Source organism: Camelus dromedarius, chromosome 27 (assembly GCF_036321535.1).
Source record: "Camelus dromedarius isolate mCamDro1 chromosome 27, mCamDro1.pat, whole genome shotgun sequence".
In the NCBI taxonomy this organism is placed as follows: domain Eukaryota; kingdom Metazoa; phylum Chordata; class Mammalia; order Artiodactyla; family Camelidae; genus Camelus; species Camelus dromedarius.
In genome coordinates, this window is record NC_087462.1 from 628,631 (window position 1) to 655,857 (window position 27,227).

Here is a 27,227-nt window from a genome sequence, read left to right on the forward strand (position 1 = left end):
CTCCGACCTCCTGGGACCCCCGCCGGGCGAGGGGCTGTGGGCCGCCCACCCTGCTCAGCACGTGCACCGGGATGCCGCGGTAGGGGGCACGGGCTTGCTCCGCTAGGGGAGGGGGCACCCACCTTGCTCAGCGCGTGCACTGCAATGCCCGAGGCCGCGATGTCTCGCAGGTCGCGCTCCGCGTCGTACTTGAGATCGTTGGAGACGCTGAACCTGGGGGGGCGGGCCAGCAGGCGTTAGGAGCCCCCTCCCCACCTCGCAGCCCGGCCCCCCGCTCAGGGGGGACACTCACCACAAGGCCTTCTTCCGGCCCCGCAGATAGTTCTCCAGAATGATGCCGGCCACCGTGCGGCCCTTGCCCACGCCAGCGCCATCGCCAATGAGGAAGCCCGCACGCTGCCCGCCCGGGAGCAGGACCTCGTGTTGCTGCGGGGGTGGGGGAGGAGAGGGGCGGTCAGCGCGCGGCAGGCTCGGGGTGGGGCACTGAGATGCCCCCAACGCCGGACGTGGACCAGGTGGGAGACCCCGGAATCACCTGGCAGGCGTATGTGATGGCCTCCAGCTGCAGGGCGGAAAGGGCCCCGCTGTCCGAGGTGGGCAGGGCGAGGGTGTAGGTGATGTCCGGCGGCGGGACGCTAGACAGTGTGCTGGTTTCCACCACGCGGTCCGGGTGCTGCTTCCCGATCTTGGCTGGAGGAGCGGGCAGGTCAGGGGCGTGGCCGGGACAGGGTTGGGGGAGTGGTCAGGGTCTTAGGTCGGCCTGGGGCCGGCATGGGCGGGGCCCGCCCCGGGAGGGGGAGGGGCAGCGCAGGGCAAAGGGCGGAGCCTACCAGCGCTCTGCGGGAACGCGGTGGACCCACAAAACCCTCCTGCGTAGGAAGGCGCGGGAAGGCGGCCTGCCTCTCAGCTACAGCCTCCGCCTGTCTCCGGTTTTGTGGGAAGCAAGGATTACAACCCCGGTTACAGAACCGCTGCAGTTCCCACACCTGTCTTTGCGGTTTAAGATACCCTGGAAGGGAACCTTCAGGGACCCCAGGAACCCGGCACCCCTGGCCGGACAACGCAGGTTCCCTGAGGCTGTGCTGTCCAGAAGTCGCCTGCTGGGGCTTTCCTCCCGCAGGACACTCACACTTGGACGGCACGTAGTCAGCGTAGGTCTCTGCATGGCCCAGCTCCTCTGCCTCATCCTCCTCGGCCTCGTCCTCCTCCTCAGGCTGACTCTGAGACTGCCGGCCAGGTGCTGTCACTTGGGGGATGGTCCTGTCCCCCGGCAGCACACCAGCCTCCCCACCAGGTGGTGGAGAGAGGGTCCCCCAGCCCCCAGTACAGCATGGTGCCTTCCTGGAACCTCAGTTTTCCCCTCTATAAAGTGGATAGACCATACTTCTCAGCCAGCCCAGGGCCCAGCACACAGCAGGTGTGTGAATGGGAGTGGCCCTCCCTCGTCCCCAGGAGGGGTGGGCAGCTGTCGGAAGGGGCCTGGCTCACCTGATAGCTGACAAGAAGTGGCGTGCTGGGGAGGGAGGACACAGGGTCCTCAAGGCCTGTAAAAGGCCCACTGGGCAGGAACAGCTGCAGGGGAGATGGAGGGAAGAGTGGCTGTGAGCCTGCAGGCCAGATGGGAGGAAGTGCCCCACAGGCCCTGGGCCCGGCCTCCGGGGCTCACCACCCCTGTCCTCCAGCCCCTCTGCTGGCCACTGGCCTCCTGCCTGCTGCCTTCCCACCTAGATCTGGTAGAGAAGTAAGTACCAGAAATACACAGGGTGTCAGCTACGTAAGCACTAGGAAGGCAGCGGACAACATGATAAATGTAATTAATACTGCTGTACATTATATGTGAAGGTTGTTAAGAGAGTAAATCCTACCACTTCTCATCACAAGGAAAAAATATGTTTTTCTACTTCTTTGATTTTGTATCTGTGAGATAATGGGCGTTCACTAACTTACTGTGCCAGTCATTTCACAGTGCATGTAAGTCAGATCACTGCACCGTACACCTTAAACTTACACAATGCTGCACATCAACTGTATCTCAGTAAAACTGGAAGGAAGAAAGATACACGGCCAAAGGTCTTTAAAACGAAAGTAAAATGAAAGTGAGATACAGGGAGATCAGAAACCTATTCTCAATTCCCTCTCCCTTTTTCTTTTTTGAATTAACAAAAACAAACAAACAGCTGCGGGCCCAGGTTCCTGGAAGGCTGAGTCAGGTTCCTGAGGGCCGCCTGGCCGCAGGGGAGTGGCCACTGGGCTCAGCTGCCTTCCCGCCAGCCGCTGCGGCCACCGGGCCTCACGCTGCCCCGCGGGTGCTTGCACCTGGGGGCAGGGCTGGGCCTGGGTCGCCGTGGAGGCTGCTCTGGGCATGTCGCACCCTCCTGCCAGCCCCAGGCTGGGCCTCTCAGGACCGTCTGTTCCAATGTGTGGTCACAGACCCTTCCTGTGGGTCCCTGGGGCCCAGGGGCCCTGAACCCATTGGAGCAGCTGGGCATACAGCCACCAGTGTCCATGAGTGTGTGCTGGTCTCCGTGGGCTCGGCCCAGCCAGATGGAAGGAAGGCTCCCCATCTGGAGGCACTGGCGCTCCAGCCACATTTCCAACAACCGCCTCTCAAAGCCTCCCAAAGGCTAGGAACTGTGCTCCTGGTGGAGGGCCCTGGATGGAGGCGTCCCCTGGACACCCCTACTGCCCAGCCCTGGGAAGGTGCTAGAGTCTAGGCCTGATGCACCTGGACACCCTGCTCCTCCCTGACCTCTCCAGGCTGACCTCACCTCGTCCTGGGCCTCGCCACCTCCTGTGTCCCTCCTCCTCCCCGTCCATGTCCTGCACAAGGAGCTGCAGAGGCTACCTACCTCCAGCACAGAAAGCTGGCCAGGAGCTGCTCGCCATGGTGACAAATAGGTCCATGCCCCTACCATGCCCGCCAGGCCCATGCAGGAGCCCATCAGGCTTGTTCCTGCCACAGGACCTTTGCACAACGGCTATCCCCTCCATCTGGCCTGGCTGATGCCTCCTCCCCCAACTCAGCCCTGCCTGCCTGCTCTCTATTTCACGTCACTTTATGTTTCTCTAGCCCAGGGTCTCCCCCCAACCCCAGCACTGTGGACATTCAGGGTCAGATCACTCTCTGTGGGGGCCGTCATGGGCACTGTGGGTGCTAAGCAGTCCCAGAGGGGCAGAATCACCAGAGTGAGAACCAGTACTGGAAATCACTTTCCACTGCAGCAGAACCCCCTGGTGAGCCCCCACCTCCCCAGAGCGAGGCCAGCACAGAGCGGTGTGTGGAGCACAGGGGTGGGGGTGGCAGGCAGCAGTGATGGGACCCAGGGCTGAAGTCCCCTCCAGCCTGTGGTGCCCAACGTTTTCTGGCCACGAAAACACAGGCACCCTCCAACAACGGCCTCATCCGTGTCTGAATGGCCCAAGACAGGGCCCTGGGATGGCTGCCGCCTTGAAGGCTGGGGGTGCACTGACCTTGTCATGGGTGGAGGGGCCAGTGCTCACATCCCAGATGGTAGGCACCTGGTTGAGGCTGTCAGCGGGCAGGAAGTCAGGTGTGTCTGCGATGTCCGAGAGGGAGTCCACGGACGAGGAGAAGATGGAGGCATTGGAGAGGTCATCGAGGTACGAGGTGTCCTGGAAGACAGGTCAGGTGAGAGGCAGCTGGGGCAGCCATGCGGACGGTGCCACAGGGGCCCGAGCCACACAAAAGAGAGCAGCACTGACACCTGCTACCTGGTGGGTGGACCCTGAGAGCACAAGCTCAGGGAGAGAAGCAGACACAGAAGGACACACAGTGTGTGAGTCCATGGATGTGAAACGTCCAGAACAGGCCAGTCCACAGAGATGGACAGTGGGTTTGTGGTTGTCAGGGGCTGGGGGAGGGGGTCAGGGAGGTGACTGCTCATGGGGATGGGCTTCTTTTGAGGGTGATGAGAATGTTCTAGAACTAAACAAAGGTGACGGTTTCACAACTCTATGAATATACTGAAAACACTGAATTATGCATTTCAAGTGGGTTAACTGTACAACATGTGAATTACATCAATAAAGCTGTCTTTGAAAAAAAAAAAAGGAAAGAACCCAAGCAGAGGTGAGAGAATCAGACTCCACAGGCTACAAGCTGGACATCACTTAAGTGACAGTGGGAGAGGGTGCCAGACACCTGGTGCCTTCCCTGGCCCATCCGCATGGAGCTGGTGCCAGGACAGGGACGCTGGGGCCCAGAGGCCCCCACACCCGAGGGAGAAGTCTGCTCTGAAGGTCACACGGTTTGTAAACCTAAATCTAAAGGAAATCAGGCGCAGTGCCGGGAGGGGCTCCTGTGCTCCCTCCCTCCTTCCCACCCCGGTCACGGGCAAGGAGCACCTGTGTGCCTGGCCTGTGCTAGACATGGGGACACGTGGAGCCAGCCCCCGGGGCTCTGTGACCGGTGCAGAGTGAGCCCCCACCACACCCCACCGGTGCAAGGTGCCCACAGCACCCGCCCCCTGGGGAGGCAGCAAGTGCTGTTCTGCTGCAGGGGCCCCAGCGCCGGAGGGAGGGAGCCCCCAGCCTGCCTGCTACGGGGGAGCCAGGCCACTGTGGCCGTGGAGGGCCTGTCACGCTGACATCTGGCCCCAGCACATTCACGATCTGTCAGCGGGAGGTTTCCTGAGCAGGGCAGGAGCCGAGGAGGAGGGAGCGCAGCCCTCAGGGAGCCCCCAGTCCCAAGCACCGTTCTTACATCTCTGCCTCCCAGGGCTGCTGGAGGGTGGTGGCCGCCGGGCTGGGACAGACAGGGCGCACGCCCCACTAATCAGAGGGGGAAGGCGAGGAGGATGGGGGGCAGCGTCCCCACAGCCCCAGGTCCCTGAGAACGGGCCGCTGCTCTTGGCCAGCGCTGGGCCCTGCCCCCATGCCTCCTCAAGGGCTGTGTTTCTGGGGCTTCCCTCCTGCTGATCTGCACTGGATCAGACCCTGACTCCTGGGGGCGAGGGACCTCCAGGACTTGTCCAGCTTTGCCAGGACTCCGTGCTTGGATGCTGGTGTGGGCACAGCCCCACAACAGGCTGGCTTGAGCCCCCAGTGCCCAAAGGACAGCAGCCAAGGCATGAAAGGGTGGAGCAGGGGTTGGGACAGGTCCACCCAGTGGCCTCCCTGGGGACGGCTCGACATGGGAGCCTCAGCCTGTCCATCTACTGGACGGAGTTGCTCCTGGTGCAGGCAGGAGGTCAGGGGCCTTGCCAAGTCAGCTGGTATGAGGCTGGGGCCCTATCTGGACACCTCCCACTGCCCAGGTGCCCTGGCCCTGGTGGCAGGAAAGGCAAGGGCTCTGCCCGCCAGGTTCCCCCTCGCCCTGGCCCCACCCGCACCCACCAGCAGCAGGACTTGGGACACGGGAAGTCCGGATGAGGAGGTGGGGCTGCGGCTGCCTGACCTGGAGGCAGACAGTGTCCAGCAGGACCGGCTTGGGCTTGGGCGGCAGCCTGGGGAGGTTTATAAAAACCCCGAGCTCCAGGACAGAAGCAGGAGGGGAATGCCAAGCCCAGAAGCAGGAAGTGGTACTCCTGGGGCGCCCGGCACCCTCATGTGAGAGCCAGCGACTCAACAAGCCAGAGCATCCATCTTGGGGGAAACTGAGGCAGCGGTGGTTGGTCTGGCCCTGCTGAGCCTGAAGCCTGATCTCTGCTGCATCCAGGAGTCAGAAGTGGCCCATCCAAGTCTGGTGGACGATGCTGGGGGAGGCTGGGCTGCAGAAGCCGGCCGCCCAGTCCCCAAGAAGCGACAGTGGGCAGAGACCCCCGGAGACCCCGCAGGCTGGTTGGAGTAGGGTCTGAGCACAGGCAGGGGTAGCCACGTGTCTTTGCAAAAATCCCTCTGAGGGATTTTTGGATTTCCCACAACTGAGTGTGGCCTCTCCGCCAGGTCAGAGTGACGATGGCCCCGGCCCATCAACCAATGACCCTGGTGCCTGGAGAGATGGCCCTGCTTCCCGAAGGCAGAGCAATCACTGACCAGTGGGCAGGGAGGCTGGGCGGGACCTCTGCCAGCCCAAATGAGGGCAGAGGCATCAGGTAAGGAGGGGCTCAGGGGACCCCCCCATCTGTGAGGGCTGCGCATGGAGACCCTTTCCCAGGAGAACAGTGTGGAGAGGAGGGAACCTGCCATGGAGGAGCCAGAAGCAGGGACCCTAGTGTGACAGGCGAGTAGGACACATCCCCTCTGAGGTTATCCCCAAACCCATCACCCCAGCATGATCACAAGGAAACTCCAGATAAACCCAGACGCCCGGGCACCCACACTAGGAGGGATAGAGAAACCACACAGCCCGGGGGGCCTGAATGTCACGGGCACGGGGCAGAGAGGACACAGGGAAGCGTGGACTCGGGGTAACAGTGACGTAGCAACACTGGCTCACCAGCTGGGATGCGTCCGGCACTCAGGTGAGGTGTGACCCACGGGGACTGGTCGTGGAGCATACGGGAACCCCCTGAACTATCTTCACTGCCTTTCTGTAAATCTAAAACTGTTCTAAACCATATAGTTTAAAGTGGGCACTCTCTTCCCGCTCTGTGGACACCACCTCCACCAGGTGCTCCAACAGGCAGTCGAGCAGCCGGCACTGTCTAGGGGCCCCTGGATCCTTGGGGCAAAGGAAGTGGGGCCTCACTCGGGTCACCAGGGGTTGGGGTCTTCCCCAGCTCCCCACCCCCTATGCAGGGAGGGTGACTGGATGGGAGTGAGAATGGACCCTCCCTGGTGGGCTGCACGCCTGTGTTGGGACCTAACAGCCAGCAGCCACCAGCAGACCTCCAAGATGACCCAAACCCAGAATCGCCCTCCTCGCTCCTCCCTGGCCAGGGCCGCGGCTCCCTGGCCTGTGTCCACTGCTCCTCCTGGCTCACCCCGGCATCTGTGTCCGCACCTGGAGCTCCTCCCAGACCCCAGGCTCCACACTGCTCCTTCTACTGCAGCCCGGGGGGGGGGGGGGGCCTCACTGATTACCCCGACAGTTCTGGGGGACCAGGGCAGGTGCCTGCTGTGACTACTGTCTCTCAGCGATCTGGGGACCCTGGACCAGTGAGGAGCTGCCCATGCAGTGACACCCCCACCTCACCCCCCTGTAGCCCAGCGGGATAGGGCAGGACAGGACAGCCCCCATGCTGGACCTGGCTCTGAGCCTGCCCCCTGGGGGTCTGCTCAGTACCCCTCCTAGCCGGGCAAGCTGACCCCAGAAATGCCCTTCAGAGGGACAGAGGGACGGGGACCGTTCCTACCTGTCCAATCAGAGCCCGCCTCAAACCATGCCCCACCCCGGCCCTCAGTGACGGCCAGCCAGCCCAGGACACCCGAGAGCCCACAAGACTCCTGCCAGGTGGGAAGGCTCCCAGCCCCCCCAGAGCAGCCCCTCCCGCCTACCCCACAGGGTCCTTCTGAGGCCACCCTCGCCGGCTGCCCCAGGAGCCGCGATTCCCCATATCCCACGTGGCTCTGCCCAGAAAACTCCCTTGGATGCACTCTCGCTGCCAAATCCCAGGACAGAGCAGGCTGGGGGGAGGGGGCCTCCTGGGAGCCTGGCATTCCAGGCAGTTCCCACGGTGGGGTGACCTGCCTGCCGCGGGGAGGGGCCAGGGTCCTGCCAGGGGGTTACCTTGTTGAGAGCTGCGAACTGCAGCCAGAAGCGCAGCTGGGACATGGTGGCCGGGTCCCTGGATGGTGGCGGGAGCGGCTCCCTCATGACCGCGGGCGCTCGCCCCGGCCCCAGCCCGGCTCTCAGCCCGGCTGCATTTGCATGTTGGTTTAGTCACTGCCGGCGCCTACTTCCCCTCAGGCCGGCTGACTTTCAGGAAATGATGCCTGCCTGGTAAGTCAGGACTATTACTGGCAGAGCATGGAGAATTACTGAACGGGGCGTAATCTAGCCACAGCCGGCTGTCAACAAGCCTGCCCGCTGGTCCTGCCGGTCGCACCCTGCTGCCCTGGGCGCCCTTGGCTGTGGCCCAACCCTCAGCGGGCACTGGGGTCCAGATAGAATGCCAGGGGGCTCAGCTGGGCAGCCCAGGCAGGCCCCTCCCGGGCATGTCCTCAGTTTCCCCAGACCCCTGGTGCACTGGGCACCGTTCCACCCACACCCCTGCCCAGCAGGCCCCCACGCCACAGGGAGGAAGCTGAGGCCTGGCTGGCCCCTCCGGGCCCCCACGCCCTCCCAGGTCTGCCCTCAGCCCCTCAGCCTGGGCCCAGGCTTTCACCGCCACTCAGCTGCCCTGGAGCCTCCAGCGCCCCCGCCAGCTCACCCCAGGGCTTTTGCCCATGCTGAGGCCCCACCTGGAGGGCCTGTGGGGACTCGGACCCATCCTGCTCCTTCCCCTCCAGCCTTGGCAAGGGGTCCAGTGTCCCTGAAACCCAATCGCTCCTGCAACCTGCAGCCCAGCACTGAGGGCCAGATGCAGACGGGGCTCGCAGCAGGGGGCACACAGCCCTCAGATGAGGGTGCCCTGTCCTGGGTTGTTTCTTCAGAGTACCTACTTCACAGGACAGTTTTGAGCCGGCATTCAGCCGAGGAGGGTGCTGGCCCATGGGTCTCCCTGCACCTGCACGGCGCCCAGGGACGCTGGCTGTGGAGGGACCCTGCTGGCAGGGAGATCTTGGCCCAACACTGCAGACCTGACCCATTTCCAGCCCACAGTCAGGGTAGGGGCGGGAGGGCGGGGGCACACAGCCCTGAGGCCACCGCTGCAGGGGAGGGAACTTGCATAAGAGGCCATAAGAAAGGAGCCCTAACACGGCCAGACAGCAGGGAAATGCAAATCAAAACCAGTGGGGTCAAGCTCACAGCCGCCCAGGTGGCTGGGCCCAGCAAGCCGGCAGTGACCAGTGTGGGAAGAAGCTGGAGACACTGGGACCCCAACACAGCTGGTGTGGGTGGCACACGGGGCGGGGTCCTTGGAGAACAGTCCTGCAGCCCCTCAGCAGCTGCAGTCACCGCACGAGCCCGCAAGTCCACTGCCAGGCGTCCACCAGGACACACAGAGGCACATGTCCACGTGGAACCCACACACGCACGTCCACAGCGCCCAAAAGGCGGACACAATCTGAATGCTCATCCACAGACACAGGTGTCCCTCCACACACCAGAGCATCACTCGGCCGTGAACAGGAGAGCAGCCCTGACACCCGCTCCCACGTGGACGGACTCTGAGAGCGCGGTGCTCAGGGAGAGAAGCAGACACAGAAGGACACACAGTGTGTGACTCCACGGATGTGAAACGTCCAGAACAGGCCAGTCCTCAGACACAGGGAGGGGGCTCCTGGCTGTCAGGGGCTGGGGGAGAGTCTGGGGATGGTGACTGCTGATGGGGACGGGGTTTCTTTTTGGGGTGATGGAAGTTCTGGAATTATGTAAAGGTGGTGGTTGCACAACTTTGTCAATATACTTCAGAAGAATAAATTTTAAGGTATGTGAATTTTGCCTCAATTTAAAAAAGCAGGGGGAGGGGATAGCTCAGTGGTAGAGGGCATGCGTAGCATTGAACCCACAAGGTCCTGGGTTCAATCCCCAGGACTGCCTCTAAAAATAAGTGAATAAATAAATAAAGAAGCCTAATTCCCCTCCACCAAATAAAATAAATAAATAAGTAAGAAGGGGAAAAAAAAAGGAATTACTAGGAAACTGAAGTGAAAAGAAGACCGAATACAAACACAAACTTTATTATTAGATGCGACCGGTCTGAAACTGGTCAGGTTGCCAGCAGTTTCTAAACTCGGACTCTGTCCCTGTAACTCATCAGCAGACAGTTTGGTCGTCCCTGTCTGGCTGGACACATCTGGGCCGTGGGGCTGCTCTGGGCTGAGTGTGGAGGGGCGGGCGCAGCCCAGCTGCTTGGGTCCCGGAGAGGCCCTGGGTCTGCTCTCAGGTGGGCACCCCCCTGCTTCCCCACCTGCCCCGGCTAGCTTTTCTGCATCTGGTGACCCACTCACTCAAGGGCATGGTGCCCGCTGATGGGGCCCAGGTTACAGGGGAGAGTGAGATGGAGGTGGGTGGTGCTCAGGCACATGGTCAGGAGGGAACTGAAGGTCCCCCTCGGGCACTGAGGGCTGGCTTATGCCCTCCAGATGCCATGCTCACATCCTGACTCCTGTGCCCGTGAGGTCCGCCGCAGACGTAGTTAACTCAGACTAGGCCACACTGGAGCAGGTGGGCCCCACGCGATGGCTGGTGCTGACAACAAGAGGGGATCTGGACACAGACAGAGAGGAACAGAGTGTGTGAAGACAGAGGTAGAGGCCGCAATGACGCGGCCGGGGGCCCGGGACGCCTGGGGCCCAGGGGCAGGGACGGGCTGGATAGGCCCTTCCCTGGAGCAGGGTGTCCGGCCCCAGAACCACGAGGGAGGAGTCTGTGGTTTTAGGCCTGTCATGGTGCTCTGCGGGGGTGGCCCCAGGGCTTTCTGCAGGTCCCCTCTCTAGGCCCCTCCCTCACCTCTCTGTCCCCCAACTCCCACATGGAGACCTCCCTCAGACGCCCACGCTCCTGCCCTCACCGGGCAGTGGTCCCTGTGAACTGAGGGGCTTCCTAGGAAAAGCGGCCTCGGGCTCGCTGCCCGCCAGCGCTGGGGCGGCCAGGAGGTGCCCCGGGGCAGCGTGGGCTGGGCCCTCTGATACTGCTGAAATGCGCTCGCAGAGCAGTGGGCGCGCCCACCCCTCTCCGTGTGGGGAGCTGCTGAGAGTTTGCAAAGCACTTTGCTGAGCTGTGACCTCATCCTGCTTCCCAGAAGCCCGGGCTGGCAGACGGAAAGTGTCCTCAGCGGGTGGATGTGGGGTCCACCTGAGACGCCTGGAGGGACCCTCAGGGCAGACGCCTGCCCGGCTGACTGCATGGGGGGCGCTCGGCGCACGGACAAGGGCCCTCCTGGGGGCTGGCCAGGACGCTGGTGGCCTGGGGAGGAGGGGTCAGGGCAGCACCTGCTTCTGGAGGCTGGGGGGGGGGGCGGGGGTTGGGCACAAGGGGGCAGTGGAGGAGGTGGGGCGTGCAGCCAGGACACCAGAGAAACCAGGGTAGGGTGAAGCCAGAGGAGGACCAGTAGGGACAGCGAGAGCTGGAGGCACAAGGTCTTGGGGGTGGGGGTGTCTGGACGCTGAGCACCTCACCCCAACCCTGACCCCAACAAGCCCCCAGCATCCCTCACAGTGAGATTCAGCCACGCCTGCAACACACATCCACACCGCTCTGTCCCCACAAGTTTACACCGCAGTTCACAGCGGCCGAAAAGGCAGAAACAACCCGAATGTCCATCGATAGATAAACATAAACACACATGGTCCCTCCACACACGGGAGCATCACTCAGTCATGAAAAAGAGAGCAGCCCTGACACCCACTCCCACGGGGCCGGACCCTGAGAGCACAGAGCTCAGTGAGAAGCAGACACAGAAGGACACACAGTTGTGTGACTCCATGGATGTGAGGCGTCCGGAACAGGCCAGTCCGCAGACACAGGGAGGGGGCTCCTGGCTGTCAGGGGCTGGGGGCGCAGGTGAGAGCTAATGGGGACTGACTGCTCTTCAGGGTGATGGAATGTTCTTCAATTAGACAGAGGTGATGGTTGCACAACACCGTGAATGCACTGAAACTGCTGAATCATAGGATATGCAAATCACACTTCAATTAAAAATTACAAAGTGAAAGAAAAGCCACACGTCCACACCCCCCAGCACAGTAACCCTCGGGGAGGGAGGCCCAACCGGGCCTGTGGGCCTGTTTCAGGTGGGGAGCCTGAGTGGCTCTGTGTGCCACCCTAAAGGCAGAAAGGAGAGGAGGACCGTGGACGGTGGAGAGACAAAGTGGACGCTGCCCTCCCAGGGGTCAAGGTCCACACATCAATGCCAAGACACACTGACACGGGGCCTGGCAGACACCATGCCCTGCCCGGGGGGGCTCCCATCAAGGACGCAGACCCCATCTCAGCACGGCCCCAGGCAAACCCCCAAGGGGGAAACCTATGAACAGCTGTGGGGCCTCCCTGCACCCACGGGAGCCCCCGAGTGCGGTCATCGTGGTGCAGCGGGGCTACTTCCTCACTGCTATGGACGACACTGTATGTGACGTGCAGGGCACCTGGATGAGGAAGGGCAATCGGGAATTCGCAGTATTGTCTTTGCCCCTTTTCTGTAAATATAAAATTTTAAAGTCCATTTTGTCATGAAAACCTTCAAACACAGAAAAGAGCAACAGAGCCGAACTTTTCAGATGAGCCCCCAGTGCGCCTGCCCTCCTGCACCGGAACCTGGGCACAGGTTCTGGGTGGGCTCAGGAGGTGCATGTTCTGACAGCCAGTTCCATCTGGTGAGGCAGAGCTGCCACTGAGCGGGGACTGGACTTGCCTCCTGCTGTCCCAGGAGCAGAGTCCCTCAGGCTGGAGACCCTGCCCAGGTGCCTGTGAATCAGGGACCCCATAAGGAGGCCTGCTCAACCCACACCGCCGGTCTTGGGCCTGGGCCAGCTGGGGCATGGACCCCAGGTACTGCTCCAGGCCCCAAAGGGAAATCAGAGAGAAGCCTTCTCCTTGTAGGCAACAGGAGTCATGTAAGTCATCTCCTTTCTCTTTTTGCTTTGGCTGCTAGGAAACTCAGGGTTCAAGTTTAGTTACCAGGAGGTACGTGAAGGCTGCTGGGTTGATGTTCACTCCCTGCTCCCAGCTCAGCTCTGGAGTCTCCACTCCAACTCCTGATGCATGGAGCAGGAGCGTGCCACAGGCCACATGAAGGCTTTGCACAGTGGGTGTTTTCTCTCCCTGCTGTGATAAACCACCCCAAAATTCATGGCTTAAAACAACACACGTTTATTACTTTATGGTTCCGGAGGTCAGAAGTCCAAAATGGGTTGACAGAGCTGGTCCCTCCGGAGGCTCCAGGGAGAATCGCTTCCTGCCTCTTCCAGCTTCTAGAGGCGCCGCATCCCTGGCTCGCGGCCCGCCCTCCATCCTCACCGCCAGCAGCGCAGCGTCCCCTGTCTCTCTCTGACTCTGACCCTCCCGCCTCCCACTGATGAGGACCCTGTGATGACATGGGGCCCCCAGGAATCCAGGGTCACCCCCATCTCACAGGTCTTAACTTAATCCCACCTGCAGAATCTCCTCTGCCCTGTGAGGTGACAGGTCCGCAGGTCCCGGGACCAGAACGAGGATGTCTTCAGGGCTGTCCCTGTGCCGGCCACCATGCAATGTCACTTAATCTGAAACAGGAGCAGAGGGCATCTGTGGCCGATCTGCTGGGCTGGGCTGGGCTGGGCTGGAAGAGCCTCGGATGCCAGGCTGCTCTGGACTCCTTCCCGGCTTGGTCCCCGAGGGCAGGTAGAGAAGGCTGATAACGGGGCCTCGGGACCCCTCACCCTGGCTGAACTGTGGTCTCACGTCCGTCTGACTGCACAGTTGGCACTGGGTTGAGATTTCGTTTGGAGATGTCACTGATTTGAAGAGAGACTGGGGTTCAAGTCACCCTCAGCAAGGTTGGCTGGAGGGTAGGGTGGGCTATGGTCACATTCAGCTGACACTCGTTTGTGGGCTGGATGCGGCGACCTCCAACGATGGACAGTGCTGGGCACAGTTCCCCTACTTGCTGCAAGAAGCAGACGTGGTGCCCAAGGGATTCTCAGCTTGGAAATCGCAAGGGTTCCTGGCAGAGCCAGGAGGTGGTGGGTGCAGATGGATGGTGGGGAGCAAGGCCAGATGGGTGCTGCAGGGCCCCAAAGGCCCCTGCTGGCCCTGGACTCAGCAGGCCCCATGTCTCGGTTTCTTCATCTGTCCAGCAGGGGCCGCGCCAGTGGGGGAGCTCATCTGGACACGGAGTTGTGTCCGGGACACAGTGGACAGAAACCTGATCAGCATCCAGCCTATGGACGAGCCGATGCCTGGGGATGAGAGGCTGCCTCGGGCAGGAAGAAGGTCCCAGGCCGTCGGCCAGGTGCCCTTGGAGGCTCAACCCCACAGGGCTTTCCTCTGCTGGAGGCCAAGGGTGTCCTCTCAGACCGGCGTGGGCAGAGGAAACCACGTATGCTTCTGTAGAGTCTGGCGGGCGGCGTCCACAGGACTCCTGTCCAGCCCTCCACCCTCGTCTGGGGGACTCGGGGCTCCCAAGGGGCAGGTGAGACCCTCTGCTCCCATCGCCACGAGGCCCAGCCGTGGCGCTTCCTGGGCGGCCAAGAAGGGTCACTGACGGGGCAGCTCCAACAAGATACGTGCAGCCATCAGGGCAGACGTCCAGGTCACGCTGTGGCCTTCGGGGCTGCACGCCCCAGGCACCGGGGCCTGCCTTGCCTCTCGTGGCCCCTACGACCTTGGCCACGTCTGCAGCGCCCGGGCTCAGCCTTCATCGTCACATGCCTCCCCGCGTCAGTCCCTCCTCCCCCATCCCACAAAGACCCTCACTGGGTTTAGGGCCACCCTGTCCCAGGGTGGTCTCAGTGCCACTGTTGACGACGCACACCTGCAAAGACCCTATCTCCACAGACGGTGAGGTCCCGGGTAGATCTGGATTTGTGGGGACACTGTCACCACAGAATACACCCCTCAGTCCATGTCTCAGCCTGATCCTGCTGGGCCCCAGTGTGGAGAACGGGCCAGGCTGAGTGCGTGTGGGCCAGTCTGAGGGGCCCTGGTCTTCGTCCAAGCAAGTCCAGCGGGTTTGCAAGGCCCATGTGCACGGTGTCCCCCAGAGCCTGTCACCTGGGGGCCAACGAGCCCCCACTTTATAGGAAGAAACCAAGGCTCAGAGGATCTGAGCACGTGACACCCCCACCCCACACTGGTGCCCCTGGAATGGCTCCTAAATTGTAGAGGCTCTGCCACCAGACCACTGGGCTCCTGCCCACAGACCACCCCCGTGGCCCTGGAGGCAGGGATGCGGGCACCACTCACGAGCCCCGTGGACAAGGCTGCGAAGGGAGGTCCCCTGACTCCCGGGGTGCTGAGCCACCTGAGATCCAGGTCCAGTGGTACCCCTTCCTTCCACTCAAGTGGGTTATGTTTTTCAATCAGCTGCTAGGTTTTGGGGACACAAACACTCATTTCAGTGTTTCCACCCAACGGGGCATTGCTCTGGCCCAGGCCCAGCCCCCGCCCAGGTGTCAGGGCGCCAGGACGAGCCAGTGCAGGTCTGGGTAAAGCTAACAGGTACTCGAGACGCGGCCCGGTAATCTGCACACGGACACGAGTGACAGCACGATGTGAGCGGGCCTCCAGCCTTGGTGACGGGACCTCTGACTCAGCGTTTCCACTCCAGGGAAGTCACCTCTGACAGGTTGGGAAAGGCCTTATTCCCCGAAACAAGCCACGTCCACCCGGCACTGACAGACCCACGTGGTGCCAGGCCCAGCCAAGCTCACAGGCGCTGCCCTGGGACACAGCAGGGGTCCCGAGGGCTGGTGCCAGGGCCTGCAGGACATGAGGTCTCCTACCTGAGGAAAGTCGCTGCTCTTTGGCGGGAAGCTGGGGCTGGCGGCGGCAGGGCCATAGCTGGTGTCTGCACAGGGCTGGCCCACGATGAAGGAGGAGGAGTTCATGAACTGACTGGAAGCAGAGAAGGAAAGTGAGCTGGTGGGCGTGGCTGGACCACTGCCCTCCCCACCCCACAGGCAGGACAGGTGTGGGGGTCACCCGCCTTCAGGAACAACTCTGGAGTCTCAGAAACTCAGTTGAGGGGAGCCACTGCCCACATCCCAGGATATGGCGCCACGAAAAAACCTCTAGGCTCCAACTACATGTGCTTGTGTGCTTTTTGCACAGGCCATTCCTTGGCCTGGTTCTAGGCCTGGTCTCCCTGGCAAACTCCTATTTACCCTTCAAAACCCAGCTCACCAATGCCCTCCACAGGGAAGCTTGTCCTCCAGGTTCCTTTTACCCCTAAGGTTTCGCACTGCCCACCTGATGTCAACCCTGCAGAGGAGCCCTCCCTGATCCCCTCATCCCCACTACCTCTGCCATTTTCCCTGGGGAGTTCTTGCTAAGACAGGTCCCAGCAAGTCAGTCTCAGCTGCGTCCCCCTTGGCAGAACGTTGAAGCCCCCAACCTCAAGCTCTATTTTTGTTTAACCCATAACTGCAGGATGGGAAGGCAGTGAAGCCCTTGCAGGTGGGGTGGCCTCCAGTGGGACCAGGGTGGGGGTGGCCAGTCACTTACTGGCTTTCGCTGGAAAAGGCTGGATATGCCGCAGGCGAGAAGGGGCTCCACCACGAGCAGTGCAGCATGGCGTTCTGCAACAGAGCGCCGGCATCAGGGGAGAGGAAGGAGGGCGGGACCCCCACACCCCCTGCAGTGGGGCAGCGTGGAGAGAGCACTGAGCCCACCCGCTGGCGTCCCAGCAGGGTCTACACAGGAAAGCCCACCCAGAGGGCTGTGTGAAGACGAGGCTTTGACCAGTACACGGGCAGCACTGAGGACAGGGTGGGGAGGAGACGGTGGCCATGGCCTCAAGTCTGGACTGGTGGTGCCCACAGAATCCCTGCAGGCCCGGGGAGCCCAGGCTGTGGGCCCACCCAAGGCTCTGACACCCAGGCCTGGGGCCTGGGACCCCACGTGGAGGCCTACATTCTAGAAAGTGGAGGATGAGATCCTACGTAAAGGAAGAGGGCACGAGTCCCTCCTGGGGCAGGCTCCCACGAGGGGCACATGCACCCTGCCTGGGAGACAGTGGCTTCTCAGAGGGGCAGGGGCCGAGGCCAGGGTGAGGGGCTCCCACCAGCACTGGGGGCAGGCACTGCCCCAGCCAGACACCTGCAACCCCACTCCTCCCAGGTGGCTCTGGAGCCTGGCCTTCTCAGAGCTCACAGGAGCCGAGGAGGATCCAGGCATCGGGCAAGTCTGTGTGGCCCAAGAGCAAAGCACAGGCCCGGGCTCCCGAGAACCTGCTTCAGGAAACGCCGGTGGGTGACCGGAAAGGGGAGCCTGAGGTCAGCGGGAGCGTGAGGGACCCTGCACCGGCACTGGCAGGACCGGCCTGGAGTGTGGGACTGTGGTATCAGGGTGGTGTGTCCCACCCTGACACATGGGCCTGCAAAGCAGGTGTCCCTGTCCCTAAATGAGCTGCAGGCCATGTGGGACTCTGACAGGGAGGCTGCTGGCTGTCGCTGGGGAAAGGCCCACTGGCTGCGATCACCATACCCACCTGTCCCCTCGGCCAACTCACACAAGGCTTGCGCCTCAATCCTCAGGGAGGCTGCAAGATGCAACTCTCCAAGACTCACTGAGCACCAGCCCAGAACCAGCGCAGATGGCCGAAGCCACCCCTGCAACCCCACACCCCACTTCCCATCACTGCGCCCCTGCCCACATCCGAGGTCCAGCCTAGAGAACCAGCCCAAAGGGGAAGGACGCAGTGAGACAGGAGGCCCGCAGGGATGGTTCTTTCAGTTTCCGCACAGGTTGCAAAACAAAAGTATCAAGATAAAAGGGGGGGGAGACACCGTGGCATCTTCCCAGCGGGTGGCATGAACACTCTCCAGGGAAGAGGAATCGCTGTGGGGGCCTCCAGGAGGAAGCAAGGCCGCCGGCCCAGGCCCGAGGTCGCTGCCCCCACCCAGCCCCTCTGAGAGGAGGCGTCCAGCTCCCAAGGGACAAGAATATCCTAAGGCCACAGGGCACTTCTGGAGCATTCCAGAGCAGAACTCCTTAGCCTCCTTAGAGGAACTAAAGTCAATCTGCTTGAGACGCGGCAGATCCTGCCCAGGCCAGTCCAGGGGGAATTGAGCAGACTCGGAAAAGAGGACCGAGGAGCTCCCGCTCACCAAACTTCCCCGCCTACACCCAGACGAGGCCTAGGGCGGGCCCTGCGGAGCTCCCAGGCCAGCGGACCCCAGGTCCTTGAGAAGCTTGAGGTTTCAGGCTGGGGGACCCTTGTGCCTTTGTCTGCCCAGCACCCCAACTCCTCCCCAGCATGTGGTTCTGGTGAGCCTGCCAATCAAGGACATCCTGCCCTGCCCCACAGGGGTGGTAGAGCATGGCCAGCCAATCAGAACCTTCCTCAGGATTTCCCACTTGCAGTCAGAGGAGGTGGCTCTGCCTTCAGAGGGCGTGTCCATGGGATGCGATTGCCCCAGGCAGTGGCACCTGAGCCTGGCCAACCAATCAGAGCCTTCTTTGGGATTTTACACTTGTCGCCAGAAGGGGGTGACTCCACCTTAAGAGGGCAGGCCTGTGAGACCTGACTGGTCCAGAGACAGGCACCTACCCCAGCCAGCCAATCAGAGCCTGCCTGGGGATTTTTCCACCTGGAGACAGAGGCTGGTCCTCTCATGGGGAAGAAGCAGGTCCTGGGACATTAGCCAGAAGCTTCCCAGGTCACGTGTAAACTTGTGAAGAAAACGACACTCCTGCTAGGGCGGCAGATAAAATACAGGACATCTAGTGAAACTGGAATTGCTGATAAACAAAAAATAATTTTCAGTGTAAGTATTGCATGGACCACATATACTAAAAATTAACTTGTGTTCCTGAGAAATTTAAATTTCACTGGTCGTCTGTACTTTTATTTGCTAAATCTGGCCACCTTAGCAACACTGACCATCCTGGGGGCAGGTCCCTGGACCGGGCTGCCTGGGGGCTAGCTCCACTCCCCACCACTCCACCCTGGGCCCCTCCTCTCAAGCTTGGTTGAGCCCAGCCAGGACGCAGCAAAGAAGTAAGGAGCAGGGTGCCTTCTCTGAGCCCCGCACACACCAGAGCCTAGACAGGATGCACAGTGTGCCAGTCAATCAGGGAGACCAAGTGTGGTCCAAGGGGGGGACACCCATCGTCAGGGACCTGGCCCTTGGAGAGCACCAGGGAGCCCACTCTGCACTGCTGACTGCCTGGAGCAGGGCTCGTAGCCAAGGTCGGGCTCACACGGTCCCTCCCGTGTACCAGGGTCCCTATCTCAGCCCAAATGTCCCTCTCCCGATTCCAGTGTCTGAGCCCCTCCGGTCCCCATGGGCTGTCCAGGCAGCACTCGCATCCTGGCCCTCAGCCAGCTTCCTGGGTCACCATAACGGGACGAGGCAGGAGCCGATCCCCTGCGGAACAGCTCTGTCCTCTGCAAACCCGCCTGTGCCGGCGCCTGCTCTAACCCAGGAATTCTGTTCCAGAAACACACCCCCAGGGACCAATCCATGACGGGGGAGGAAAACACAGCATCCCTATTTATAGCGGCAGAAAACTGGAATTGCCCCAAAGGCCCAACAATAGGGAAATCATTAAGCAAACGATGGCATGCTGGGAAGAAGGAATCCCGCAGCGTCGTGAAGAACGGCGTGCAGGCTCAGAGCCTCCAAAACTGCTCCCCGAGGAGTGGCACCGGGGCACCTGTGAGGACCTGAGGGGATGGGTGGGTGGACAGAGGCTCAGGGGGAGGTGGGGGATGTGGAGTGTCAGGGACATGTGGGCACGGCTGCCACAAGAAGGGAAGGAGAGGGAGGAGGCTGGGCTGGCACAGCGGGCCCTGGGACCCTGGCTGGAGGTGCTGGACGTCAGCCAAGGCTCTGGAGTTGCGAGCAGTGTCCTCAGTTGGCACCATTTTCACTCCCTCCCCGATGACTTGCAAGGCCCCTCCGTGCAACTCTGCACCCAGCACCCGGGCTCCATTAGGTCATGACCCCGCGTGGGCACAGCCAGGCCGGGGGTGGACTCCGGGCTCGCGCACCTCTCCGCCCCCTGCTGATGCAACAGTCCTGGGCTTGGGGCGCCTCCTGACGGTCCTGGGTATTCGACCTGGAGTTCCACTCGGCCCTGGAGGCCCATGACCAGCTTCCCCAAAACCCAAGCTGCGTTCTCGCCCCGCCCCCCTCACCCACCCTATCCCCGCAGGACCGAGGGGACAGAGCAGCTGATGCTTTACTGGACAACGGCCTGGGCGTCACTGCTGCTCCCCGCGCTGCCCTCGGTGCCCACACCCCACCTCCTCTCCCGGCCGCCAGGCAGCTTGGGTCTCTCCACCCAGAAACTCGGGCTGTCTTCTCTTCTACGGAGAAAGAACCCCAACTCTGAACGCTCCAGGCCTGACTTGCTGGAGGGTTCTGGACCTTTCTCTTCACGTGGCCTCTGGTGCCCAGTGCAATAAGAGGAGCCCCCCCAACCCTGGTCATTTTATCGCTGATGGGACTCTACTACAGCCGGCAACACTCAGAAGCAAGCACGCTGCCCCTCAGTAGGAGCACAGATAAACAAACCGCAGGGTGTCCAGACGCTGGACTGTTACTCGGTGAGGAGAAGAAGGGGGCCGTCAAGCCACGAGAAGACACGGAGGAACCCGAAGTGCACACGACTAAGTGAGAGAAGCCGGTCAGAGGAGGCTGCACACTGTGAGCCCACTCTGGGGTGTTCTGGAAAGGCAGCGCTCTGGAGGTGTGGACAGATCTGTGGTCGCGGGGCGGGGGAGGGATGAACAGGGGACTTTCAGGGCAGTGAGACCCCCTGTGAGGTGGTGCTGCGGTGGGTATTTGACATCTAGTAAAACCCACGGTTCACTCAACATCGCAGGTGAACCCGAGTGTCACTGTGGACTTCAGTCAGTGACACTGGACCAGTACGGCCTTATCAGCTATAACATCGTGCGCTCATCAGGGCAAGACGTCAGTGACGGGGGATCTGGGGGCAGAGGGGGATGGGAACTTTGTGCGCTTTCCTTATAAACCTGAAACTGCTTAAGAAATAAAGTCTAATAAACTAGGAAGAAAGACGCATGTTAGCAGAACGGAAGAGCGGGCCCAGCTGCAGGGCCCCAGCCCTCCCGTCTGGCAGGCGCAGGCAGCGGCCCAGGCTGGGGGTCCCCGGGGGCGGGGGGGTGCTGAGGCCGCCGCAGAAGAAGCTTAACCTGGGGGGAGCTCGGCGGTGCCGGGAGCCCTGGGGGCCCGCCCCGCGCTACTGGGGTGGGGGGCTCACCTGGACGCTGGACCCGCACAGCGGGGCCTGCAGGGGCGGCGGGCTGTACAGGACGCTGCCGGCTGGTGGGGGCTCGTGCTGAGGGAACTCCCCGTCCATAGCGGGCCGCGCTGCCAGCATCGGGCGGCTCCGCGACCCGGGCCGCAGGGGCATCTATCTGGGCTTCTTGCTCCGCGGCGGCGGCATCACGACCTGGGGAAGGACACGAGCATTTTGAGGCTGCTCTCTGACCCTCCTAGGGACAAGGGACAGAGGGCAGGCTCGCACAGGGAGCGGGGTTGGGGCGGAGGGGCTCCCAAGCTCTGCCTCCGTTGAGCTGAACCACACAGACCTGCACGCGCCCGCCCGGCCGCCCCACCCACGCAGAGCAGAGATGCCCCAACTCCAATGCTGCCAGGGTGCCCCCTCAGCTCCCCGGCCTCCTGGGAGCTGTGCTGGGGAGAGGGAGTTCCCTTGGCGGCCATGGTGGGACTCCTGGTCCACGCTCATAGCCACGGGAGGCCCCACCCACCCACTGCCCCTCCTGGGAACACTGGGACTGGACCTCTGGAAAGGGGCCACCTTGCCACTCCCACCCTTGTTCTCAGGTTGCCTGAATCACGTGGCCACGGGGGCAGCTCCCACCACCCACGAAGAGGGCCTGGACCCCCGGGGACCCCAGTGTGAGCAGCTGAGCTGCACCCCCAGCACCTCTGAGCTGGGGCACCTGCCTGGCCCACGGCCAGCCCTGTCCCTCTGCCTCAGGTCAGGCGCACTGAGGGTCTCTGGGCAGTGGGGGCCAAGCTGAGGCCCCAGAACCCGGCTGAGGCTAAGGATGCACGGGGTCCCCACCGAGAACGCGGCAGACCCTAAGCCAGCGCGCACAATTCCCAGCTCTACCCCCCAGGCCCCACTGCCCGCGACAGAGAGCAGGGTCCCTGGGCAGCCAAGTGCCCCTCAGGGAGCAGCTCCAGGACGTTAATCACCCAGGGAGGCAGGAAAGGGAGGCGGCTGCCACTCCCAGCCCAGCCCTGAATGAAGAAATCCTCAGGACTTCCAGTAATCACTGCTGCACTCAGGCAGCTTGTGCAATCCCGTGGGGGCGGGGCGGGCAGCCTTCTCCCAGGCCCTGGCCCCTGCCACACTCCTCACCCCGAGGCCCAGAGGGAAAGGGGCCCAGAGGCCAGGCTGCAGCCCATGGAAGCATTCAGACCTTCAAGGAGGCTGCTCAGGACTCCGGCTGGCGCTGCTGGCAGGACACCACTCCCACGGCCCCCAGTCTCCCACAGGCTGACCCGGCGGGACTCAGGACACCGTGTGAGGGTGGAAGGACAGGGGTCACCCGCAGTGAACGCACGGCTGCTCTGTGACCCGTGGTCTTGGTCAGGCAAACGGCCAAAGCCCAGCTCAGCCGTCAAGGCGGGGAAAACTGACAACCAGGACGCTGAGCTCCCCTCAGCCTCAGTGCGCTTGTCTGAGGCTGGGGGTTTGGCATGTGTGCTCAAGGCTCAGCAGGACTCGGCAGAGCCCAAGCCCCCAGTTAAGTGACTGCTGCCTTCGTGGAGGACCCAGGAAGCTCCTTGACTTGGGGGACCCCACCCCGTGAAGGGTCTGCCCCAGCACCTGGGAAAGAGCTGGGCGAAAAGCTCACAAGCCTGAACGTGGCACAGGCGACTTGCTCTGTCCCTGGAGTCACCCACCGTCCCCTCTTGGCAGCAAGCACCCCCCCAGGACCTCCCACTGAGCCCTACCAGCACCCCTGCTGCCACGGCGTCCCACTCTTGGCTTCCAGGAGCCTTCAAAGCCGACCCCCTCCCATTAGCGGGCACTCCACAGAGATGGCTGCTCCACCCAAAGCCCCGTCCACAGCCCACGACTGAGCAATATGGTGGGGAGCATGGGCAGCTCCCCAGGGACCCATGGGGGACCCCCACCAGCAGCAGGCCCAGCCAGCACGGCGTCCCATGCACCCCGTTCTGAGTGGCAGCCCCAGAGAGCTCGGGCAACATATGGTCACCAGGCGTCCAGGGCAACACAACCTTTCAGAGGTCTGTCCCTGTAGTGAGGGTTCCAGACCTGTGGGGAGGCATGACTGGGGAGGGTTCCGTGTCAGGGCAGGGACGTCCTGTATTTTCAAAGACAAGATGGGGCATGCCTTGGGGACCCCAAGAGGCTTCTCTGACCAAGCAGGGGTTGAGAATTGGACCTGGAGGGGCTGTGCAGAGGGGAGGGGCGTGGCTGAGAGTCAACGTGGCTGCTGGGTACCAGGGACACAGACCAGGGCCAAGGAGACACGGTGGGCGGGGTGGCAAATGGTGGAGCTGGGCGTCAGCAGCACCTCGGACGGCGAGGCGGCCACCAAAGACCCAGCAATTCTGTCCCCAGGCGCCCACCCGGGACAGACAGAGGCACGCGTCTACAGAGAGGCCCACACACGCACGTCCACGGCAGCGGGGCCCACAGCCGCCGAAAGGCGGGAGCAATACAAGCGTCCATCGATGGAGGATGGACACAGACCGCATCCCTCCACACGCGGAAGCATCGCTCAGCCGTGACCAGGAGAGCAGCCCTGACACCCGCTCCCACGTGGACGGACCCTGAGAGCACGACGCTCAGGGAGAGAAGCAGACACAGAAGGACACACAGTGTGTGAGTCCACGGATGTGAAACGTCCAGAACAGGCCAGTCCACAGACACAAAGTGGATTCCTGATTGTCCGGGGCTGGGGAGGAGGGACACTGTGCCCACCACCCCCACCCCGTGCCCCCAGGGCCCATCCCTTGGTGCCCCTCCCCATCATTTCCCCACCCCACCTCCACAGTCTTGGGCTTCCTGCTCACACTTTCCCCCCACCCACCCAGTACTGGGGCAGCCCCCAAACACAGCCCTCCTTCATGTCCCCACCTTCCTCCATCCTGCAGTCCTGGGATTAGGACCCTGCCCCCAGCTCCGGAGCTCCAGGGGGTGAACTGCCACACCCCCGGGGGGCCTTCCGGCCACACGTTGGGGTCTCAGGGGCTGAGGAAGTAACTAAGGCCTGGTCTGGTGGTGGGGAGTGTGACCGGTGGGGGGCACCCAGCATGGATTTTCAGGCGTGAGTCCCACAGCATGTGGGGCGGGGTGCTCGCAAGGTGCTCTCGGGGAGGGGCCTGCCCTTCAGCCTGCTTTGTGCTGCAGGATTTCCTTCTGAGTTCAGGTTTGAATGAGTCGTTGTAGAAGAGAAAGATCAAGGAATTAGGGGCTGAGGCTGGACAACGGGGGAGGAGGGGGAGCAGAACGTGGGAAGGGCAACGTCTGGGAGAGCCTGGCCCCTCGGGCGTGCCTGGCTGGCCACTGACCGCGGCCACCCCTGCCCCTCTGCTGAGCCCGCCTGGCCCTGCCACCCTGGCCAGACCTCAGGTGCCCCCAGGGCTAGTGGCTGGGCCTGTTGGACTCTATTTCCTCAGGCCCCCCAGGCACCCCCCAGACCCTCTACCTGGCGGTGCCCAGGCCCCGCTGGCCACTTGATACCTCATCTGTGTCCCCCAGGAACCCCGTCTTCAGGCATCAGGGACCCGCTGGTCTCCCACATGGCACAGGACGGCAGACTCCTGGCCACCTTCCGCTGGGCTCTGAGCCATGGCCCTGGGGTCCTAGGATGGGAGCAAAGGCCCTGATGGAACCTGGAGGCCTGGCTGGGCCCCGACTTAGCCGACCGAGATGTCTGGGGACCAATCCCTCTTCACCCAACTGGTCAGAGCCAGCCTGGGGTCAGTCCCCTGTAGGCATGCCCAGGTGGGGACACCCTGGAGAGACTCCTCTGCTCCCAGATGGAGATGCCCAGCCGAGAAAGTGTGTGCTGAAATCAGAGGGACGAAGGGACAGGGGACTGAGCCAACCTCCTGGGGGCACTGGCCCCACACGGAGGTCCGGGCTGGGCTTGTTGGCACAGCTCAGCTCTCAGGATCCCCAAGGGCATGTGCCCCTGGACACCGGGTCCGCCAGTGGGCCGCAAAGGAAGGGGGAGGGGAGGCAAGGGAGAGGGTTCCGAGGGAGGGTCCCTCAGGAGCCCTTCTTCACCAACTGACCACTGAGGCCAGGTGCTCGGGTGGGACACACCAGGTTGGGGCAGCTGGTGAACGGTGGGAGGTGGGGGTTTGGAGCAGGGCCCAGGGTGCAGGGGGAGCCTGGTGGGACAGAGGAAGCATACTGGAGAGACTGGTTTCCTCCAAGATCCCGTCCACCGGGAATCCGGGAACAGGTCCTCATTTAGAAACAGGGTCTTTGCAAGTAAAATATGTTAAAAAAAATTAGGTACTGCAGTGCAGAGGCCCTGACACAAAGTCTGGTATCTGCGTAAGACAGAATCCTGGACTCACACACACAGAGGAGACGGACGCAGAGACCGGGGTGATATGACCACAGGCCGAGAGACGCCCGGAGCCCCCAGAAGCTGGAATAGGCAGGAAGGACACCTCCCAGCCTGAGACACCTTGCTCTCAGACATCTGGCCTCCAGGACTGTGAGAAAGTAAATCTCTGTGGTTTAAGCCACCCAGTGCGTGATCAGCCATTGTGGCCGTCCGGGGACACTCGGAGAGAAGGAGGAGGCAAACCTCAGCCAGAGCCATCAGAACCCTCAGCTCAAACCCCTGTGACCCCCACCCCAGGGCCAGGAGCACCACTGCCTGGGCGTGGCTGGTGCCAAGCAGCAACCTGTGGCCTCTACAGGGTTCCCGGGGGCAGGTGGGACGCTGCAGGTCCAGGGTGCCAAGACGGCAGGAGCCAGCCCCTGTGCACGCACCAGCTGGGTGGGAGGGGAGCCCTTCTGTCTGGGACAAAAGACGGGGTGGGTCCCGCTCAGATGCCCCGTTTAAGAGCGTACAAGGCCAAGGGCTGAATTTCCAGTTCTGCTGTCAAAGGGGTGACAGGCCCTGCTGGGGGCCAGGCTCCCAGCTCTGTTGGGAGCAGGTTTCTGAAGTGACAAGCCATCTCTTGTAGAACCTCCTGGCCTGCTGGGACACGAAGCCGTCTCCCCCCACATTGGGGGGCCACAGCATCAGAGGCGGCTCGTTCAATGCCTCAGCCCTGGCCTGGGCTGCTCAGCACAAGGCCAGACGGAGGAAGCCACGGTGGGAGTGCAAGTCCACCACCTGTCATCCCCCTACCCCAAGCCTGAGTGGAAGCAGCAGGGCCAGATCACACGGGCCCGGGCCCCGGCCCCTGGGGAGCACACAGGTGTCCCCGAATGCCGGCCTCCGTCCGGGACCCGGGGTCGGGGGCAGCCATGCACCTGACGACAGAGCCAGGCAGGCAAAGCAGGCAGCAGGCATCAGGGCTCCCCCCACCCACCCCAGACCAGCCAGCGGTCACGAGGGCAAGGCTGGCTGCGAGCAGAGACTGCAGAACCAGCCCCAGACCCACGTGCTATGGCCTAGACGAGCGCTTACAGCATTTACGCAGAAGCGGAGACCCTGGAGTGGAGTCCTGGAGGCACAGACGCGGGCCGCCTGTGCCGGCTGCGTCGGAGACCGCGGGCCTGTCCGCCGAGGGCACGGAACACCGCTGCAGGGTGCTGCACGGCAGGGAGGGCGCTTCCAAAAGCGGCTTGCACGCCCAGAGCAGCCGGGCCGCACCTGTAAGGACCTGTTACAGTCCCACAGCCCTTGTGGGGCACAGCTTGGGGCACCAGGGAGGAATGGGGACCAGGCCAGGGAGTCTCCTCAGTTTCAGCTGGGGACCCTGAGCCTGGGTCTTCCAGGCACAGAGAGCCCGCTGGCGAGGACAGAGTTCCAGCTGCTGTGCCCGTGGCCCACCCTTGCTGCGGGCGGACCTGTGAACCTCTGTCCGCATGGACAGGGGTGGCGAGGCTGCCCATGGCAGCAGGGCCTCTTCCACGTGGGTTCTTCTGGGAAGAGCGTGCTCAGGGCTTGTGATAACTCATGCTCTTTAAAAGGCCTTACATACACTGAGCTTGTGGTCTTCTCTGACCCCCAAGTCTTCTTCCCCCAGTGGATGTTAAGCCAATCCCCAGTGGGCTGGACTTCCTAGTCCTTTGACGCTGATTTGCCCCAGTCTGTCCAGAGTCTGTGAGGAGGGTGGTCTGTGCCTTCTGGAGCTTGCTGCCATCCCTGCTTGATGTCAGGAGAGCCTCTGGCCAGCCAGCATGCCAGGTCTCTCTATCCAGCGCCTCGGAGAGCACTGAGCCAGACAGCAGCTGGTGCTGCCCAAGGCCGGGTCACACTAGTCCTGGGTGAGCAATCCGACCCATCAGCACCCTCCTTGAGCTCCTTCAGTCCAGCCTGGTGCCAAGAACATCACAAGAAACCTTCGCCCAAGCCAAAGGGCACCGGTGTTCTGCAGGAGGAAGGTTCTGCGTGTCCCTGTGC

General features: G+C 62.4%; 1 protein-coding gene across 3 annotated transcripts in view; it reads right to left on the minus strand.

Annotated features, from left to right (window-relative positions):
* The window catches only part of SBNO2 (strawberry notch homolog 2), a 44,983-nt gene that overhangs the window by 11,756 nt on the left and 6,000 nt on the right, over positions 1–27,227 (minus strand). For all 3 annotated transcript variants that reach the window (XM_031438053.2, XM_031438052.2, XM_064479625.1), the window contains exons 2-10: positions 20,882–21,073; positions 16,151–16,224; positions 15,430–15,541; positions 3,472–3,633; positions 1,489–1,572; positions 1,130–1,226; positions 536–690; positions 293–426; positions 123–213 (exon numbers count right to left, since the gene is read on the minus strand). In XM_031438053.2, coding sequence (XP_031293913.2) covers positions 123–213; positions 293–426; positions 536–690; positions 1,130–1,226; positions 1,489–1,572; positions 3,472–3,633; positions 15,430–15,541; positions 16,151–16,224; positions 20,882–21,034 — 1,062 coding nt within the window. In that variant the 5' untranslated portion in view covers positions 21,035–21,073. The remainder of the gene's footprint in view (positions 1–122; positions 214–292; positions 427–535; positions 691–1,129; positions 1,227–1,488; positions 1,573–3,471; positions 3,634–15,429; positions 15,542–16,150; positions 16,225–20,881; positions 21,074–27,227) is intronic.